Genomic DNA, 18,782 nt, shown 5'->3' on the forward strand with positions numbered 1-18,782 from the left:
CGATTCAGTAAAAAGAATCAAATTTACCATCACTAGAAAGGAGATTGGCGCTAATTTTGAAATAACACTCCCACGTGGTTACGTTGTGCAGCTGAGTCACGTGACCGCACAGCTACAAATCACAGCAGAGCCGGGAAAAGGGGGCGGAGCAAAGTGTGTGTGCAGGAGAGGAGTCGAGCAGAGAGAGCTGCTTTTTCATGAAACGGGAGTAAGTAGTGAACTTACAGGAACATATACCACTACCAACGTTTGGATCGATATCTGCATCGATCTGCACCCTTGTCTCCTGGATTGTAGCTGAGATCAGCGTGAACCACGTGGGTCTCTGCTCCCTGGTCTGTTTCCTGTTTGGAAAGACTTCCAGCTTCATCACGGAGTTTCTCTCGGTTTGTGGGCTCATCTAAAGGTAAGCACCGAGCTAACTTTAATGTGGGTTCAGTTTATGTTGAGTTTATCTCTGTTGAGAATAATAGATTGCTTGGTATACACTGGAGTTAGACAGACTGTAGAGTTCGTGATTGCTTGCAACATTATGAAATGGCGGTTGCTAGGGGGTAAGAATACATACAGAAAAATAGTCTTTGAATATGAACAAAAGGATGGGCTGCAGGGCAGGAGAACAGCCAACCTCCACCCCCAGGACAGTAAGCCACAGGTACAAGCGTGGGGGAGGGCAACCCCAGGGTTCCAATAAATTCTTGCTTTTTCTTTGCCCACCAAAAAAGGTATGTACAAAACGAAGGAGAACAATGTGACCTGAAGTTACTAAACTTCACGAGTGCATACACTCATGAAGTTTAGTAACTTCAGGTCACTGCAACAAGCCCAGGTACAGTTTACCAACGGATGGGTACAGGACCTTGAAATACATCGTGTAGAACGAAAGACCATCGTACATATCATAAGTTTACCAGTCTCACAAATCGTCTTCATAAATACTAATTCGTTAACCGTTTATTAATAGGACCTTTGAGCTCAACGGTAATTAATTAGTAGTGGAAATAATTTCTGGTACACATTACAGAAATGTAGCAGTGACAATAATATTGTATGTTGTAATCGTACTGGGCAATTAGTGATACAAAAAAACTGTTTTATCCTGTGAATAAAAGTATATGTTTTTGTCAATGTACCGTGGTAATAACAGAAGCGAAACACAATATTCTGTCAGGACAATTCACTATTTATGCACAATAAACAAAGGAGCATAGCGCCACAATTTCTGTTCAGCGCCAGACTTCCTTGTAACCTATATCACCAATTATGTTATGAAAAATGACGTATTAACTGCTACAAAACACTGACCTTTGTGGGAATGCTTGGAGCAGACTAACATGTGAGCTGGAGTGTTCTGAGATGTTATATTTGGTCTTTGAATGGCTGCAATCCAGGCCATCCATCGCCTGTTTGTTACTTTGGAAACATGGCTCGAACAATTTCTCTTCAACGACATAATCCGATAACAACCGATCTCTTTACCCGTCGGCTTCCCGTGGCTGTCATGCGATCGGCTATTGCAGTTAATAATACAACAGCTTCTTGCCATTATTTGTGTTTCTTTTTATCGCTGTGTAACTGATTTCAATTGAAAGCCTGCGTGCCCTAGTACCTCTTGCCACGAGTTCCCAGAACTCTTTGCGGTTTTACCCCTGAATGACGTCACATTTTCAATCTCGATAGAGAGAGAGAGAGAGTAGTGGAAGCCTACAGAGCAGGGGTGCCAAAGGGCTACCCCCGCCGCTCGTCCCCCCTTACGCTATAAAGGTGTGTGTGAGGAATGCTCCTCACACACTTTAGAATATGACTTCATAGGATGATCTCCAGATGCGTCTGTATTTTATTTACTCCCAGCCAGGGGCGATTCTAGGATCAGATCTTTGGGGGTGCTGAGCACCCAGAGAGCTGCCCAGCCAGGCAAGGTAAACCTGTCTCTGTCAGTCCCTGCATCCTTAAATGTTGTTGCTGCTAAAGAAGAATGGATTGGAATAATAATAATAATTATAAAAAATACATATCCTAACCTTAATTACTGGGGGAGAATAATGAATGATGCTCATAGTGAGTAAAAAGCAAACTGAGTGCATTCTCTGGAAAGAGATTCACTTTTAATGCGTAAAATGTATAATACAGAAACATTAAAAAACACTCCCAAAACAGGATAAATTATTACAAAATATTAATAAAAACTATAAAAATGGAGGCAACTTTGCCTGTGGTAGAATGTATACAATGTATGAAAAAATCTTTACTGCAGATACTAATTTTACTAATTTAATAATAATAATTTTGTGTTGTAAGCTTTATGAGTTTCATGCTTTCATAGTAGTACTTGGGAGAGCTTGACATTTTTATCAGGTGGTACACACTGTAAAAAGTTTGAGAAACACTGATAAGTGTATGTGTGCTTTTGAAAAACATTTAAAGCTGCAGTACAGAATCTTTGAAACAAGCTTAAAACATTTTTAGAATATAAACAGAGCGCTCTACTTCTCTTTACAGCTCCTCACTCCACCAGGGCTCCGTTTGGCACTTTCTCATAGTGTGCAAATGTGATGTATGTACTGCGGCAGTCATACAGACAACTAGATGGTCCAAAAGTTGGCCTACCTATTTTTGGTTTTAATAGAGTTGTGGCTGAACCACATAAAATATATCATTGATTTTAATCTCCCCAATCAATTATAATGTTATGTTGGAATGTTGTTAAAGAGGGTCAAAAATGTTTCAACCCAGTTTGTTTTGCAGATTCTGTATAGCAGCTGTAATATAGGGAGAACACAACTTCCAGATTGTGTGAGTAAAATTAGGTTTTGTCTCTTTGTCAGTTTAACAGTTTCTGTTTTGCCTGTCAGTTGTCTGTTTTCTTACCTGGTTCTTCCTGACCTTGTACTTTCTCCTCACATTCCCCTCTTTCCTCTCTCCCTCTTTGAACTGACAATCATACACAAATAGATTGGATTCAATTAGATGAAAATTTACATTAATATGAAAAAAATTCTATTAAGATCACTAACAAAAAGTCCTCTCTCAGTATTGATTGCAAACAGGACAGTGGTAACAACAGTAGGCTACGGACAATCTTAAGTTTTAGATTTTAAATAGGCTATATAAATTTCAGTGGGATCAACAGGACGATTAGATGTGGCTGATTTTACTAGAGAGTAGGACGGATTGTAGAGTAGCAAACATCGTCGGAAAACACGTTTTCAACACTGCAGGTTACCTGGGTGTGATGTTTTTCTGCTAAAAAGAAACATGGTCTGAGTTCTACCTAACTATATAAAGAGTAACTGAAGGTTAAATGCAGCTAACATGTCCTGTTAGCTGCAGACACTCAACCTCCGCTCCGCTGCGTCTCAGCCACCATCACTCTGGCTGAAGCACCCCCAAAATGGGTCAATATCACCCCTGCTCCCAGCACAAATGGATTTTGGAAGTAAAAGTCTCCGCCTGATTGCTACCATCAAAAAGAATCGTACTCCAACAGCTCCTGGATGACGTCTTCTGCTGCTCTCCTCGGTATCTGTTCACAGTTTATTGTGAAGATGTTGAGAGAAGAGTGAGGCTGCGTCCACACTAGCCCGGATAGATTGGAGAACGGCGTTCTCTTCTGAAAACATTCCGTGTCCACACTAGCATTTTCAGTCGTTTTCACAGCGTTGCGCGTCCACATTGAAACGGCCGAAAATCCTTACGTGCCAGTAGGGCTGGGCGATATGGCCTAAAATTCATATCGCGATATCATTTGAAGCATGTGCAGTAACGATATATATCACGATATGGTCCCTCAACACCAGCTTCCTGCACAAGAAAGCCCAACAGCGTCTCTTCTTTCTGAGAAGACTGAGAAAGGCCCAGCTTCCACCACCGATCCTGACCACCTTCTATAGAGGAACTATTGAGAGCATCCTGAGCAGCTGTATCACTGCCTGGTTTGGGAACTGTGCCATATCGGACCGCAAGACCCTACAGCGGATAGTGGGAACAGCAGAGAAGATCATCGGAGTCTCTCTCCCCTCTATTAAGGACATCTACACCACACGCTGCATCCGCAAAGCCACCAGCATTGTGGCTGATTGGACACACCCCTCTCACACACTCTTCACACTCCTGCCATCTGGAAAAAGGTACCAAAGCATTAGGGCACACACATCCAGACTGTGCAACAGCTTCTTCCCACAAGCCATCCGTCTCCTCAACAAAAAGGGACTGGACTGATACACACACACACACACACACACTCTATCACTCAGTTCAACTCAACTACCTCAAAGCATTGAGACTGGACTTACACATCAACCTGTAAATGCTCTTTTTGCACAATATTTTTATGTTTACTGTTCCTGCACTACCTACATACCAAGTATGTTTACGGTTTCCTTTGCACTACCTACCTACCAAGTATGTTTACGGTTTCCTTTGCACTACTTACCTAGTTAGAATAGTTAGTTTTAGTTAGTTAGTTTTTGTTAATTTATGTTGTAATTTATGTTAGGTCAGTCTGTCCTGTCTCTAGTTAGCTAGTTTAGTTATTTTCTGTTAATTTTTGTTGTAAATTTATGTTGCATGTAGCACCTTGGCCCTGGAGGAACGCTGTTTCGCCTCACTGTGTACAAACTGTATATGGCTGAAGTGACAATAAAGCCAACTTGACTTGACTTGATATATTCTTTTCTTCTGTATAACGTATTTTCCGCACTATGATGCACACTTAAAATCCTTTAATTTTCTCAAAAATTGAGAGTGTGCCTTATGTGTGAATTCTGGTTGTGCTTACTGACCTCAAACCGATTTTGGCGTGCAGAAATCTGTTAAAGAATGTTTTAGTACAACTTTGGTAAGCCGTACTGCTTGATGGATTGTCAGAGCATTACGGCTGCCGTAGTGAGGAGCTTCGCGGAGTAATCTGGGTCCAAAACTCCGTCCGCTTCATGTCGCAAAGTCAAAAGAACACTAAGAGTTAAAAACGGTCTAAGTTATTTCATCTTTAATTAAATCATCAGCGTTGCTGCTTCATCGGGTGTAACAATTAAGTTTTACATCCATGAAAACAGAATTTATTAAGTTTAACGGAGTTAGAAGTTAACAGGAAGTTAGCTCGCTAGTTTCCACCTAAACATGACATACCATGTTCTGACTGAGATTTTTGAAACTAATTAAAACGTACAGCTCTGCTACCACTTCCAACATAAATGAAGACAGAAAACTAAACAGCAGTGGCGTTTGCAGGGTTACTGAAGTTGGACTACCTGGTATATAATGTTGTGCTTCGTGATTGCTAGCGACACGGCTATGTTAGCAAATTTATATCGTTTCTATCGTATATCGTTTATATCGCCCACCCCTATGTGCCAGTACTGCGCATGTGTGAAACGCAAGAAGATTCGACCAGCCTCATTTCTGTCTGCTGCTTATTTACTTTCTGGTGTTCTGACAAACCATCCTACTTTGGCAAAACATCCTACCGTAAGTAGTTTATGCACATTTCTGCTGTCACAGAGTAATTCCAGCACAAATTTAAGTAGGTATGACACTTTTCCACTTAACTTTGCCCATCAGAGTATGCTTGTAGCTCATATTCAAAACGCCAGGACAGTTTGCCACTTAATTTTACCCGTTAAAGTATACTTGTAGGTATTATTCACAAAGGTATCATGGTTTGGCACTTAATTTTACCCATCATAGTATGTTTCTGGCTGTTATTGACAAAGGTAGGATGGTTCGCCACTGAATTTTAGCTGTTAAAGTATGCTTGTAGCTCAGATTAACAAAGGTAGGTTGGTTTGGTGCATGTGCAGAAGCAACGGGTAGGATGGTATGTCAGGTAGGATGAATTCCCAGAACACCGGCTCTTTGAAACGTGGCAGCAAAATGTTGAGGAAAAGCACAGTTTTTTTAAATGGACTAATAATGAGGTGGACTTGTTGCTGTGAGTAACACAAAAGTAAAAAGTTGCAAAAGTGATTGAGAGTTAAATAATTTCAAGAAATCTGGAGCATGTACAGACTGATATTAATCTTTAATAGGACTGTCAAAATTGAGAGCAAACAAAACAACTAACTCATAAGGTTAACATGCGTCATCGTTTTAGAAAGTTTTCGCAAATCCACCGTTTTCAGATGTATTTGTTTTCAAGAGCGTTTTCAAACCACTGTGCTTTCCATCAGCGAAAACGCCGTCTCAGTGTGGACCGGATGCCAAAATGGAGAGAAAACGATGCATTTTCAAACAAAAACACTTTAGTGTTGACATAGCCTCAGGCTACACTCACACTATTCAGCTGGTGTTTCCACTTCAATGTAGTCCACGTCTATTCCATTAAAATATGCTCTACAAGTGTCAGTCCCATACTAAACACACTAATCTGGCTAAGTGTGTTTTGCTCCCCCACAACTCCATCTTCACCTGTGTCTCTTTCTTCTCTCTGTGTACTAAAACTAGAACCTCTGTTGTAATTTAACACTCAGTGTCTTCCGTGTTGGGTGATTCTCTGCGTTCTTCCTCCTCTTCTTGCTTCAATCTCAGGGGTAGACTGCCCTGAGATATGTTTTTCCGCAGACTAGGGGATTATTCTGCCCCTGCAGTGGAGATTTGAGACGAACAGATCCAATATTACGTATTGGTCCGATACTCACCTAAATTACTCGATCGGTTATCGAAAAGAAATTCAAAATTTAATCCGATCTTTTAAATATCACAAAAGCACTTCACAAAAACTTGCGGCATAGCGTAACCCAGCTCATAACCTTAGCACGTCGGAGCAGCATGTGTCACGTGATAGAGCGGCTGTGGCATAAGACAGCTGTCGGTGGTCTGGTGGAGCATTTGGAGCGTCGCTACGAAACCAGCATTTAATCTCCGAGAAAGCTGTCCCGGAGAAATCAAGAAAGCATTCCCACGCTAAGCTTCACAACCGATATATGGAGCGACTGCCTCTTCTTCTCTCCCCCTCCCTCTCCTGTTGCTACTTCAATCATGAAACTGATCAATGATCTGCTGATTGGCTTTTCTGTCGTAGTCTTGGATCCTGGACCCGACCTCACGCATGCAAAACCAGTGTGCTGTGCTGTGCAGTTTCTCAACAATGACGTGCATTTTTGGAGATATGTTCGGCAAATAAACAAAAACGTCATATTGCCAGAAGTGTCATCACTAAAAACACTATGTCGAAAATCAAGCCTTTTATCATCACAGTCTTGGTCTGCCAATAAACAATGGCCTAGTTTTTATTTTTATCTTTTGTAAAGACAGCATCTGTGAGGATCTCCTGTTGCTACTTCAATCATGAAACTGATCAATGATCAGCTGATCGGCTGACTTTCATCCTAGATGACTTTTATATCTCGTTGGGACTGGATTTTATATTCCTGATGGAAACTTGGCTTGGACGCGGTGAGTTTTCTTCTTTCTCGGAACTCCTTCCTCCCGATTGTTCATTTTTCAGCTCTCCCCAGACCAATGGTAGAGGTGGAGAGCTAGCTTCAGTATTTAAAAACGATGTTTGCTGTCACCTCCCTTAAAGCAGGATGTCTTCCAGTCTACTATGGGTCCACTGTGAAGGTGCAATAACATGGGGCCCACTTGTGATAACATTCTACATGCATGTATAGAACTGGTGAACACTAAAGTGAGGAAATAATATTACTATTACTAATGTGTTATGATTTATAAAAAAAGAAATGTGGCACTACAACATGAATAACACAGCGCTGGTAAATACACACAGAAATGAACAACTACAAGATTAAGTCTGCATGGCCCACAAGCTCACGCGACCCTAGGATGTCGCTGTCATCTTCCTGCTCCTGGAAAAACATACATACATCCACCCTTTCCTTCTCTGCTTGGAGTAGGTGCAATCTGCGTATCAGTGTCAAGTCAGTGAACCATTTGTCCTCATTATCAGTCCAGTCTTAGTGCACTCCTCAAACATGAAAAGAAAAAAAGAAAATAACATACTACAAAATATAAAAATACGAAAGTCTAGTTTTAGGACTTGCCAAAGCATACTCGTCTCCTTAAACTGATAAATCAAGCCAAAACTTATTGACAGGTTCCACTTGGTAAAAAAAAATGTAGCCGCCAAATAAATCCCCAAAACATTCATCCACCAGCCACACACATTTCACACAACCCTAATGTCCTATTAGTTTCCTAATAAGTTTCTTCCCATGTAACCAGGTGTATGTCATGGTAAACCCTCCCCCACACATTTGAATTTAAATTTATTTAAAAGGGACAGTGCAGTTTGACATAGTCCAAGTACAAAACATGAAACTGATGTAACGCACATAAGTTTATAGCTATTGCTAATTTTCAACAATTGTCCCTTGTTGGGCTTACAATCAAAATAAATACATTTTACCATACATACATTTTCATGAAGCCAAAATACATCGTAAATACAACTACAATTAATAGACAATAAAAATAAAATCATTAGTTAAAATGACTACATCTCTGATTTCCCTTTAACCAAGCTTTAACCTTCAATGGAAAGGATCTGATGTCTGTAATCAATTTGATTTTGGTTGGACGTGTGTTCCACAGATTGCAAGCCTTTATGGAAAATGCCGACTGACCAAATTTAGATCTGCGATATGATATCTTGCAGTTTCCGTTCACCATGCTTCTAGTAATACGATTACTATCTGGTCTCTGGATGTATCTATTAAGACACTCTGGGGCCATCCTATTTATACATTTAAAGACTAATTTAAGAAAACACAAATGATTAAAACTCCTAAAACTAAGTAGATTATATTTCTCTTAGAATTGAGATCAAAATTCTCTCACGATTTTCTTTTCCAATATAAATATTTATTGCACTTATTAACTGCACATCAACTTCCTAACAGTTGAGACTGAACATAAAAACAATCAATGTCTCACTTGTCTACTCTTACATACAAAACCTTAAAATACTTCTAACAATAACATTTTGAACAGTATTCTTTCCGTGTGTAAGGTGATGAGAGAGGTAGGTAAAAGCTATGTTTCTTAAAATGTAAACCACAATTATTAACAAAATATAACGCTGAGTTTGGCTGAATCATACGTCTGTCGTTGCCGTGAAATCTTGTACTGCTTGTAATTCCGTCTCCACCCTTGTCCGACACTGCGTGTATAGAACAGGTAGTGCAACATTTGAAAAATAGTTGCAGGACGGCACTGTGTAGCGTTTGTCTAGGGTGTTGATCACTTCAAACAGGTGATCCAGTAATACTGCGCTAATGAATTAGACTAACTACTCACTTTAGCTAAAGTTATTAAGTTAGCTAAAGAGCTGGGATGCTGTGTAAGACATAAATAAAGCTAAAATACAAAGGTTTGGACACCGTTTTGCCTGTTTCCCTACTGTAGGGGTCTCTGCAAGCATACAGGGCTCTGACAGGGTGCAAGATGACAACTTTGGAATTCTACTAGAAACAGTCGATCATATTTGTTTGTCAAAGCTGAATTCAGGGCAAACTACGCTAAATTAGCGTTTTTAGCTAACAGCTACAATAAGCATAAAAGTTACTGTACGGCTATCATTTGTTAACATGACTGTTGGGTCTTACCCCAGACCCCGCTGTATCCAGGACTTGTTCCCATGAAAGAAAAACAAGGCAACAGTGTTCGATGGATTACTTTCGCAAGGGAGGCCTCATCTGTGTCCAGCACGACAATGACCCCAATGATGGCCTCCTCTCGCTGGCTTTTATTGAGAGACAGTTCACACAAAACACAGCAAAGCAACGCCCACATGGTTCTAAGGCATTGTATGTTTATGTGTGAACTTCTATATGTAAGTAGGAATGTGTGTGTGTGTGAGAGAGACCTCCTGCTGACCAAAGGGTCGTAAACGCAGGAAGCTTACATCAAAAGAAGTAGATCCTCCAGATAGGATGTATCTGCAATAAAACTTTACAGCCCCCTACCCAGAACCCCGAGAATCTGGGGAGGGGTCTGTGGAATTCCTTTCATCCTACAGTTAAACAATGTAGAAATGGATGGTAAGCATAAAAATGACAAACATTTAACAATTCACTCTAACAATGACGCTTGTTCTTATACATGTAATACATTTATTACCAACCTGAGAGTTTATCCGCTGGTCATTCGACATGACGAATGACTTCTGAAGTCTTAATTCAGCTCAAGACGCTGTAGATTCCCGTGAGTAACACTTTCGGTCTGCTAGTAAAACGTAGTTCTATTAATCTGCGCTTGACCCGGAACCGGATGTAAGTTCCAAAAAACTGAATTTTGGAACTGAAATTGAATTGTAGAACTGAAACTGAATGGTGAGAGTGAAACTGAAATTATTCGAGAGTTGAATTTTTAAAGGATAAAATGAAGTTTCAGAGCAAATGAATTCATTTTCAATATATAAAATTCAATTTCAATTTAGTGATGATCATTTTCAAACCATAGATTCAATTTTAAATTAGACTAATTCAAATTCAGTTTTCAAAAGCATTTATTCAAGTTACAATTCAGATTCAATCTGAGCAATTCAAATTCAAATTAACTTATTCAAATTCAGTTTCTAATGGCACAGATTTCTGCCCATAGCTGAAGCAGGTATATGGTGCTGAATTAACTCAAAACAATTCAGATTAGCCTTGACCATCTTAGCAATCTTCTTTACATGCTTGTCAAATTTAAGACGTAAATCAAAAATTATTCCTAAAAACTTAAAATCTTTGACCTTCTTTATTTCTTCGTTCCTTAACTGGATTTTAAACTTATCATTTATCTGATCATCAGGAACAAGAAACTAAGAATCTGTTAGTCTCACTCATTTAAACCCTCTGCTGCATTCTGTTCACCCCTGCTATCATTCAGTCATCTTTCCTAATATAATATTAGTCCACTAGTTCATATATCGCTTCTCATCTCACTAAGTGAACCGAACAAGATGATAAAATCAGAAACACAGGCTTAAAATACCATCTGGTATTCATGAGCTTCATTGCATGTGTGTGTATGTGTTAGTAGGATTAAAACACTCTGTGCTTATGTATGTCGTTTTAATTCATTTCCCCTTTTTCTGAAACAAATCTGTTTACTACACCTTCTTGTTTCAGAAACATCTAAAGAAGAAAGTCTCTATTGTAGTCAGGCACAGCTAAATTCTGCTTGTGAGTTAACCTAGCCAACCACACTGTGTGTTGTTAACACCTTCAACATGTACCCCCTCGTGATGTGTGCCACTTCCTCTATGTCCTCTATTTGTACCACCATATGGAGAACCACAATAGCCACACAGGGCAAGGCAAGGCAAGTTTATTTATATAGCACAATTCACCAACAAGGTGATTCAAAGTGCTTTACAGGGACATTAAAAACAAAAACAAATAAAAAAGCATGATTAGAATTGATTAAAAAAACAGTAGATAAAATCAGAACAGTAGATAAAATCAGTAGTTCAAATTGAAGTTTAGAAATTTAAACTTAAGTGTGGATTTGGTGTTTTATTCAAATGCAGCTGAGAATAGGTGGGTCTTCAACCTGGATTTAAATAAACTTAGTGTTTCAGCTGATCTGAGGCTCTCTGGGAGTTTGTTCCAGATATATGGAGCATAAAAGCTGAATGCAGCTTCTCCGTGTTTGGTTCTGACTCTGGGAACTGATAAAAAACCAGATCCAGATGACCTGAGGGATCTGGAAGGTTCATACTGGGTCAGGAGGTCACTGATATAGTTTGGTCCAAAAATATTCAGAGCTTTATAGACCAGCATCAGAACTTTAAAGTCTATCCTCTGACGAACAGGCAGCCAGTGTAAAGACCTCAGAGCTGGACTGATGTGGTCCACTTTTTTGGTCTTAGTGAGGACTCGAGCAGCAGAGTTCTGAATGAGCTGTAGTTGTCTGACTGATTTTTTAGGTAGACCTGTAAAGATGCTGTTACAGTAATCAAGCCTGCTAAAGATGAATGCATGGACTAGTTTTTCCAGGTCCTGTTGAGACATCAGATCTTTTATGCTTGAAATATTCTTGAGGTGATAGTAAGCTGATTTTGTTATTGTCTTAATGTGTTTTTCTAAGTTTAGGTCTGCGTCCATCACTACACCCAAATGTCTCACCTGGTTTGTGGTTTTTAGGTATATAGACTGAAGTTCTCTGGTGACCTGTAATCGTTTTTCTTTGGCACCAAAGACTATTACTTCAATTTTGTTTTTTTTCAGCTGGAGAAAATTGTGGGACAACCAGTCATTAATTTCCTCAATGCATTTATCAAGAGCCTGTACAGGGTCTCGGTCTCCTGGTGACATTGTGATATATGTTTGTGTGTCATCTGCATAGCTATGATAGTTTATTTTGTTGTTCTTTATAATCTGTGCCAGTGGCAGCATGTAAATGTTAAACAGAAGGGGTCCCAAGATGGAACCTTGGGGAACTCCACATGTGATACTTGTCTGCTCAGATGTGAAGTTACCTGTTTTCTAAGTATGTTTTGAACCAGTTTAGTACAGTTCCAGAAAAACCTGCCCAATTCTCCAGTCATTTGAGTAATATGTTGTGGTCAACTGTATCAAATGCTGCACTGAGATCCAGTAAAACTAAGACTGACATTTTTCTACTGTCTGTATTGAGACATGTCATTAAACACTTTGGTCAGAGCAGTTTCAGTGCTGTGGTTTTGTCTAAAACCTGACTGGAAGGCATCATAGCAGTTATTCTGTTTTACAGTTTTTCTCAGTTGCTTTGGTGCATTTCTCACAACAGAATTAAACTTTGCACAATAGTTAGTTCAACCTCCACAACATGTAGTCGTTTTGGCACAACCTTGTGGCGGTTTCATGTTCATGCCTTTGGACATGAAGCAGTTGAGTAAGTACAAATATCTAAAGAATGGTTATTTTGACTTGCTATTCATCACTATCTCCTTGCTTCTATCATGAATGTCAGAATTATTTATACTTGTACCGGCTGAATAGTCATTGTCCATACAACTAATAGTCTTCATTTCATTGCTTGTGTCAGTGCACTCAAAATTGTTGAACATCTTGTCAAACAATTTGTACACCCATTTTGAAAACCCTATTTTTAAGGAGTTTCCATGAAAATCTCCATAAATTACTTTTCTCAGGTGAACCTTATCTCACACTAATGAAAATTGGTGTGTGTTACTCTTACTTGCAACCAATGAAAAGCCTCTTCTACCCAGTCATAGGTGAATCGCGTTACAGTATCCCCTACTCTACAAGTATATATATAATGTAAACCAACAGACAGGATTGGCATGTGGTGCATACTGAACCTACAAAAGCTTGTGATGACATCACAGCAGAGTCCTGCAGAGGGTGGATTCGACACTCCAGAAGATACTTTCCTCGATGCAACGATAGAGCTGACATTTGCTGTGATGTTGATGCAAATATGTGGGCAGAAAGACGGGAGCGTCTAGATATCAATGATTGATATGAAGCAGTGTCTGTTTTTCAGGTTTTTTTTGTTTCATAACTACTGCAGTAAGGTTTACTGTCTAAGTGAGTTTATGTTTGTTGTAAAATGTTTGATTTACTGTATTTCCCCAGTTGCACAATGCTGTGCACAGTTTCAATTGAATATTATCAAGAGTGCATATGAAGTGTCTTGAGTTTCCTTTACAATTTATGGTTTTCAGACTTGACATGTCATTGGGAAGCACCTACAAAGAAATCCGTCACAATGAGAACATGTTCAAACCATTTGATTTTGTGACCAAAGGTGCTGGTGTACTGACTTGTAATTGTGACAGCCCAGACACTTTGATTGATATAAGTACTTGCTTGTGAAGCATTGACTCCTTATTTTGAGCAACTGACTTGCTTTTGAACAACTGACTTTTCTTTTTGATGAAGTGACTCACTTTTGCAAGTTATCCACCATGTTTTGCAGTTTGCACTAATTGTTTTGAGAAGAGCCTTAGTAGTGGTGCAGAGATCAATTCTGTTGTGAGAAATGCACCAAAGCAACTGAGAAAAACTGTAAGAAGTAATTGAGCTGTTGAGAAACTGCTTTTTCAATGATCTTACTTAAAAATGGGAAATTTGAGATCGGCCTGTAGTTGTTCATTTGTGTCTTGTCAAGATTGTCCTTTTTCAGTATAGGTTTTATTACAGCAGTTTTTAGTGGTTCTGGAAATACACCTGATATTAAAGAAAAGTTGACTATCTGTAACAGGTCTGACTCCAAAGTCTTTGAGACCTTTTTGAAAAAACTTGTTGGCAGGACATCTAAACAGCAAGAGTTCAGTTGACCTAAGATGTCCTCCAGGTCTTTGCTGTTTATAGGGTGAAACTGTTCGATGGTGTTTAGACAGTTTTTCGGTGGACACAGTACATATCCTGAATCTGCTTTTGATGTACCAATTGCTTGTATAATCTTTTGGATTTTTTCTGTGAAGAATTTGGCAAAGTCATTGCAGGCCATGGTCGAATGATGTTCAGCTGCCACTGACCCAGGAGGGTTTGTTAGCCTGTCAACTGTAGAAAATAGGACCCGAGCATTATGACTGTTTTTGGTGATGATGTCAGAGAAGTAGGACCTCCTTGCACTCCTCAGTTGTAAATTATAATTGTGAAGTTTCTCTTTGTAGATGTCATAATGAACCTGGAGGTTTGTTTTTCTCCATCTGCGCTCAGCTTTCCTACACTCTCTTTTTTCATTTTTCACCAGTGTGGAGTTTCTCCATGGAGACTTTTTCCTTCCAGAGATAACCTTCACCTTAATGGGAGCAATAGTGTCCATTACATTTAACATTTTAGCATTGAAGCTATTGACGAGGTCATTGACTGAACCTCTGGACAGGTCAGGTGTTAAGGGGAAGACCTGGTTAAAGATCTCACTACTGTGTTCAGTTATACACGGTTTTGTGATCACTGCTGTTGATATATTTGTGTGGGCTGAGATTTTACTTTCAAAGAAAACACAGTAATGATCAGACAGGCCCACATGAGACACAGTAACCTTTGAAATGCTCAGGCCCTTGGAGATCAGTAGGTCAAGAGTGTGTCCTCTATTATGTGTGGCCTCTGTTACATGCTGAGTCAGCCCAAAGTTGCCCAGAGTGTTACTCAGGTCTTTAGTCCCTTTGTCCTGAGGGTTGTCCACATGGATATTAAAATCCCCAACAATAATTACACAGTCGAAATCAACACAGATCACAGACAGCAGTTCACTGAGGTCATTAAAAAAGTCTGTGCAGTATTTGGGAGGCCTGTAAACATTAAGAAACATAACTTTGGATGGGGCCTTCAGCTGTAAAGCCACATATTCAAAAGACTGAAAACTACCAAGAGATAGCTGCTTACATTGAAGTGATTCATTAAATAAGACACACATCGAAATACAGAATTCTTAGATGCTTAGATGATGAATTGTAGAATAAATTCTCCATTTGTAAAATAATTTTAGAATTCCACATTAACAAAGTGAGTTTCAAAATGTTTTTTAAAAACCTCATTACCATCCTAAGGGAGCTAGGATGGTAATGAGGTGCTTGAAATGTTGTAGCTGGCTGAGTTTAGACTGCTACCATTGAGACTGATCGGGACTCCGTCTTTGTGGGTCTATGGAAGTCCATATATACAGGGTGTAGCATCCCCTGGGTAAAGGTGATGACATGCAGGGGGTCAGTGGTTTTTCCTTTCAAGTTCTTGTAGGCAACTGATGACTTTCTTTTTGTAGTTGCTTCTTGGGTTTCACCTTGAAGCTTCAGAGGTATTGTTGTCACTGAGGAGTTTAGTCATGTTTATTTGCTCTGCTTCTTTTTGTCAGGGATAAAATACATATATATACTTTTTGTGTCCCAGTTGAGTAACAGGAGGAGAAGAGTCTGGTGGTGCAGCAGAGGAACAATTTCAGCCATTTGGACTCAGCTCAGCCACTACAGAGGAAACAATGACTTCAACACAAAAGGTGAGAAAAACATCACGGTTACACTGTTATTGAAACTGTGTGTACAGCTGGTTGGTTTTTAAAAACATGTTAACAGCAGCTTTATCTTTTCCATCCTGGGCTCCTCCATATATACAGAATCTACATTCACAACCAAAAACCACACAAGTTACAAAAAAATACAAAGATCATATTTTCTCTACACACATTGAAAAAACAATATCATCAGTTGAACTCAATTTTTGTCTGAAATAAAAGAGTTTCTCTACTGAGATCAATATTTCTTCAATAATGTCATTTTCATTACAACTCTCATTGTAGCACATCATTGTAATGTGATACTGTCACCAGAAGGTGGTGGTAACACAGCTACAATGTGTTTTTTGACATGTTTGATTCCACCAATGGAGGAAGTTTCAGTTTGTTCCACGACTTTATTTCACTCACTGCCTCTGTTTGTATCTCTGTCACTGCAGGACCAACATGGAGCGAGAAGTCAGCGCTCTCAGGAGGCCGACAAACCTCACAGAAGAAAAGGAGAGAAAACCTACAGCTGTGATGAGTGTGGGAAGGATTTTACCCAGGCTGGAAACTTAAAAAGACACCAACTCATCCACAGTGGAGTTAAACCGTACAGCTGTGACTTGTGTGGAAAGTCTTTTACCGAGGCTGGAAGCTTAAAAACACACCAACTCATCCACAGTGGAGTTAAACCATACAGCTGTGACTTGTGTGGAAAGTCTTTTACCCAGGCTGGAAACTTAAAAACACACCAACTCATCCACAGTGGAGTTAAACCGTACAGCTGTGACTTGTGTGGAAAGTCTTTTACCGAGGCTGGAAGCTTAAAAAAACACCAACTCATCCACAGTGGAGTTAAACCGTACAGCTGTGACTTGTGTGGAAAGAATTTTACCCGGACTGGACACTTAAAAACACACCAACTCATCCACAGTGGAGTTAAAGCATACAGTTGTGACTTGTGTGGAAAGTCTTTTACCCAGGCTGGAGAATTAAAAAGACACCAACTCATCCACAGTGGATTTAAACCTTACAGCTGTGACTTGTGTGGAAAGTCTTTTACCCAGGCTGGAAACTTAAAAACACACCAACTCATCCACAGTGGATTTAAACCTTACAGCTGTGACTTGTGTGGAAAGTCTTTTACCCAGGCTGGAAGCTTAAAAATACACCAACTCATCCACAGTGGAGTTAAAACCTACAGCTGTGACTTGTGTGGAAAGTCTTTTACCGAGGCTGGAATCTTAAAAACACACCAACTCATCCACAGTGGAGTTAAAGCATATAGTTGTGACTTGTGTGGAAAGTCTTTTACCCTGGCTGGAAACTTAAAAACTCACCAACTCATCCACAGTGGATTTAAAGCACACAGCTGTGACTTGTGTGGAAAGTCTTTTACCCAGGCTGGAAGCTTAAAAACTCACCAACTCATCCACAGTGGAGTTAAAGCATACAGTTGTGACTTGTGTGGAAAGTCTTTTACCCTGGCTGGAAACTTAAAAACTCACCAACTCATCCACAGTGGAGTTAAAGCACATAGCTGTGACTTGTGTGGAAAGTCTTTTACCCTGGCTGCATACTTAAAAAAACACCAACTCATCCACACTGGATTTAAAGCACACAGCTGTGAGCTGTGTGGTAAAGCTTTTGCTCACAATGAATACTTACAGAGGCATCTACTTACCCACTCTGGAATTAAAGCGTACACCTGCAACTTTTGTGGAAAAAGTTTCAGCGACAAACACTACCGAAATAGTCACCTCCGGATTCACACTGGAAATGATGTTTACTGCTGTGATCAGTGTGGGAAACTGTTTACAACAGATGCAAAGTTACAACGACACATGTTTAGCCACACTGAGGAGAGACCTTATAAATGTGACCTGTGTGAGAAGACTTTTAAAGCTCATCATCAGCTGAATAAACACCAACAGATCCACACCAGAAAGTAACTCTACAAGTGCAGTTACTGTGAGGTATGTATTTAGTTCTTTATCTTGTAATTGTACCCTGATTGTTTGGAACAAGTCTGATCAGTAAACTTATGGAGTTATACTGAATGAGCTCTTCGGAAAAACGAAGACTCGTTTTCTCTCAGTAAGCTGAGTGTTGTAATGTAAACAGTAAAATGTAATTGGACGTTGGCAGAGATGCTCTTTATTTCAGGCGACGTTCAGGATAAAAATGTTGAAGGAATTCCCTGATTTACACTGTCTTTGTTTAGAAGTGGAGCGACGCAGATGGATCCAGTTCTCAGCCCTGTCGTCACTGTGGTGGTGGGAAAGAGTTTCTCTGTGACCTTTGTAGAAAAACCTCCAATCATCAACGGGACCTAAAACCTCATCAACGTAGACACACTGGAGACAAAATGAACTACTGCAAAGAATGTGGGAGAGACTTCCACACACCAAGTACATTAAAAATACATGACCTCTTCCACTGTGCGGTCAAAAAGCACATCTGTGACCAGTGTGGGTCATCCTTCACCACAGTACATGAGCTTAATGAAAAAGCATAAGCGAATCCACACTCTCCAGGAGAGACACCATACAAGTGCAAACACTGTGACAGAAGCTTCTCACAATCAGGTCATCGTAACAAACATGAACGTTCACACATGGAAGTGAACTTCAGCTGTGACCAGTGTGACAAGAGCTTCAGGAATCTCAGTTCATACTCCGAACACAAACGATTCCACGATGTAAATAAACTGTTTCACTGTTACCGATGTGCAAAAACATTCACTTCATTATCTGCTCTGTGCAAACATCAGTCTGATCATGCAGGACTGAAATCACTGGATCACAATGAATCTGAAGAGAGAGAAAGATCCTCTTCTGGTTTCAGGGTCAGACTTAAAAACCTTGAGATCAGGCTCCACAGAGTTC

General features: G+C 39.8%; 1 protein-coding gene across 1 annotated transcript; it reads left to right on the plus strand.

Annotated features, from left to right (window-relative positions):
- Window positions 1-339: 339 nt before the first annotated feature.
- LOC134623915 (zinc finger protein 836-like) lies at window positions 340-18,230 on the plus strand. The gene is made up of 4 exons (XM_065470039.1): window positions 340-406; window positions 15,789-15,894; window positions 16,350-17,842; window positions 18,119-18,230. Exons 2-4 carry the CDS (start codon window positions 15,877-15,879, stop codon window positions 18,228-18,230), a joined length of 1,623 nt encoding a protein of 540 aa, XP_065326111.1. The 5' UTR covers window positions 340-406; window positions 15,789-15,876.
- The last annotated feature ends 552 nt before the right edge of the window (window positions 18,231-18,782 follow it).

This window comes from Pelmatolapia mariae, linkage group LG3_W (genome assembly GCF_036321145.2).
Source record: "Pelmatolapia mariae isolate MD_Pm_ZW linkage group LG3_W, Pm_UMD_F_2, whole genome shotgun sequence".
Taxonomy (NCBI): domain Eukaryota; kingdom Metazoa; phylum Chordata; class Actinopteri; order Cichliformes; family Cichlidae; genus Pelmatolapia; species Pelmatolapia mariae.

Excerpts from the sequence above, each read along its gene's own strand:
- LOC134623915 (XM_065470039.1), top strand. Across the intron at positions 17,843-18,118 it reads CAACAGATCCACACCAGAAA|AAGTGGAGCGACGCAGATGG; the intron begins GTAACTCTACAA and ends GTCTTTGTTTAG.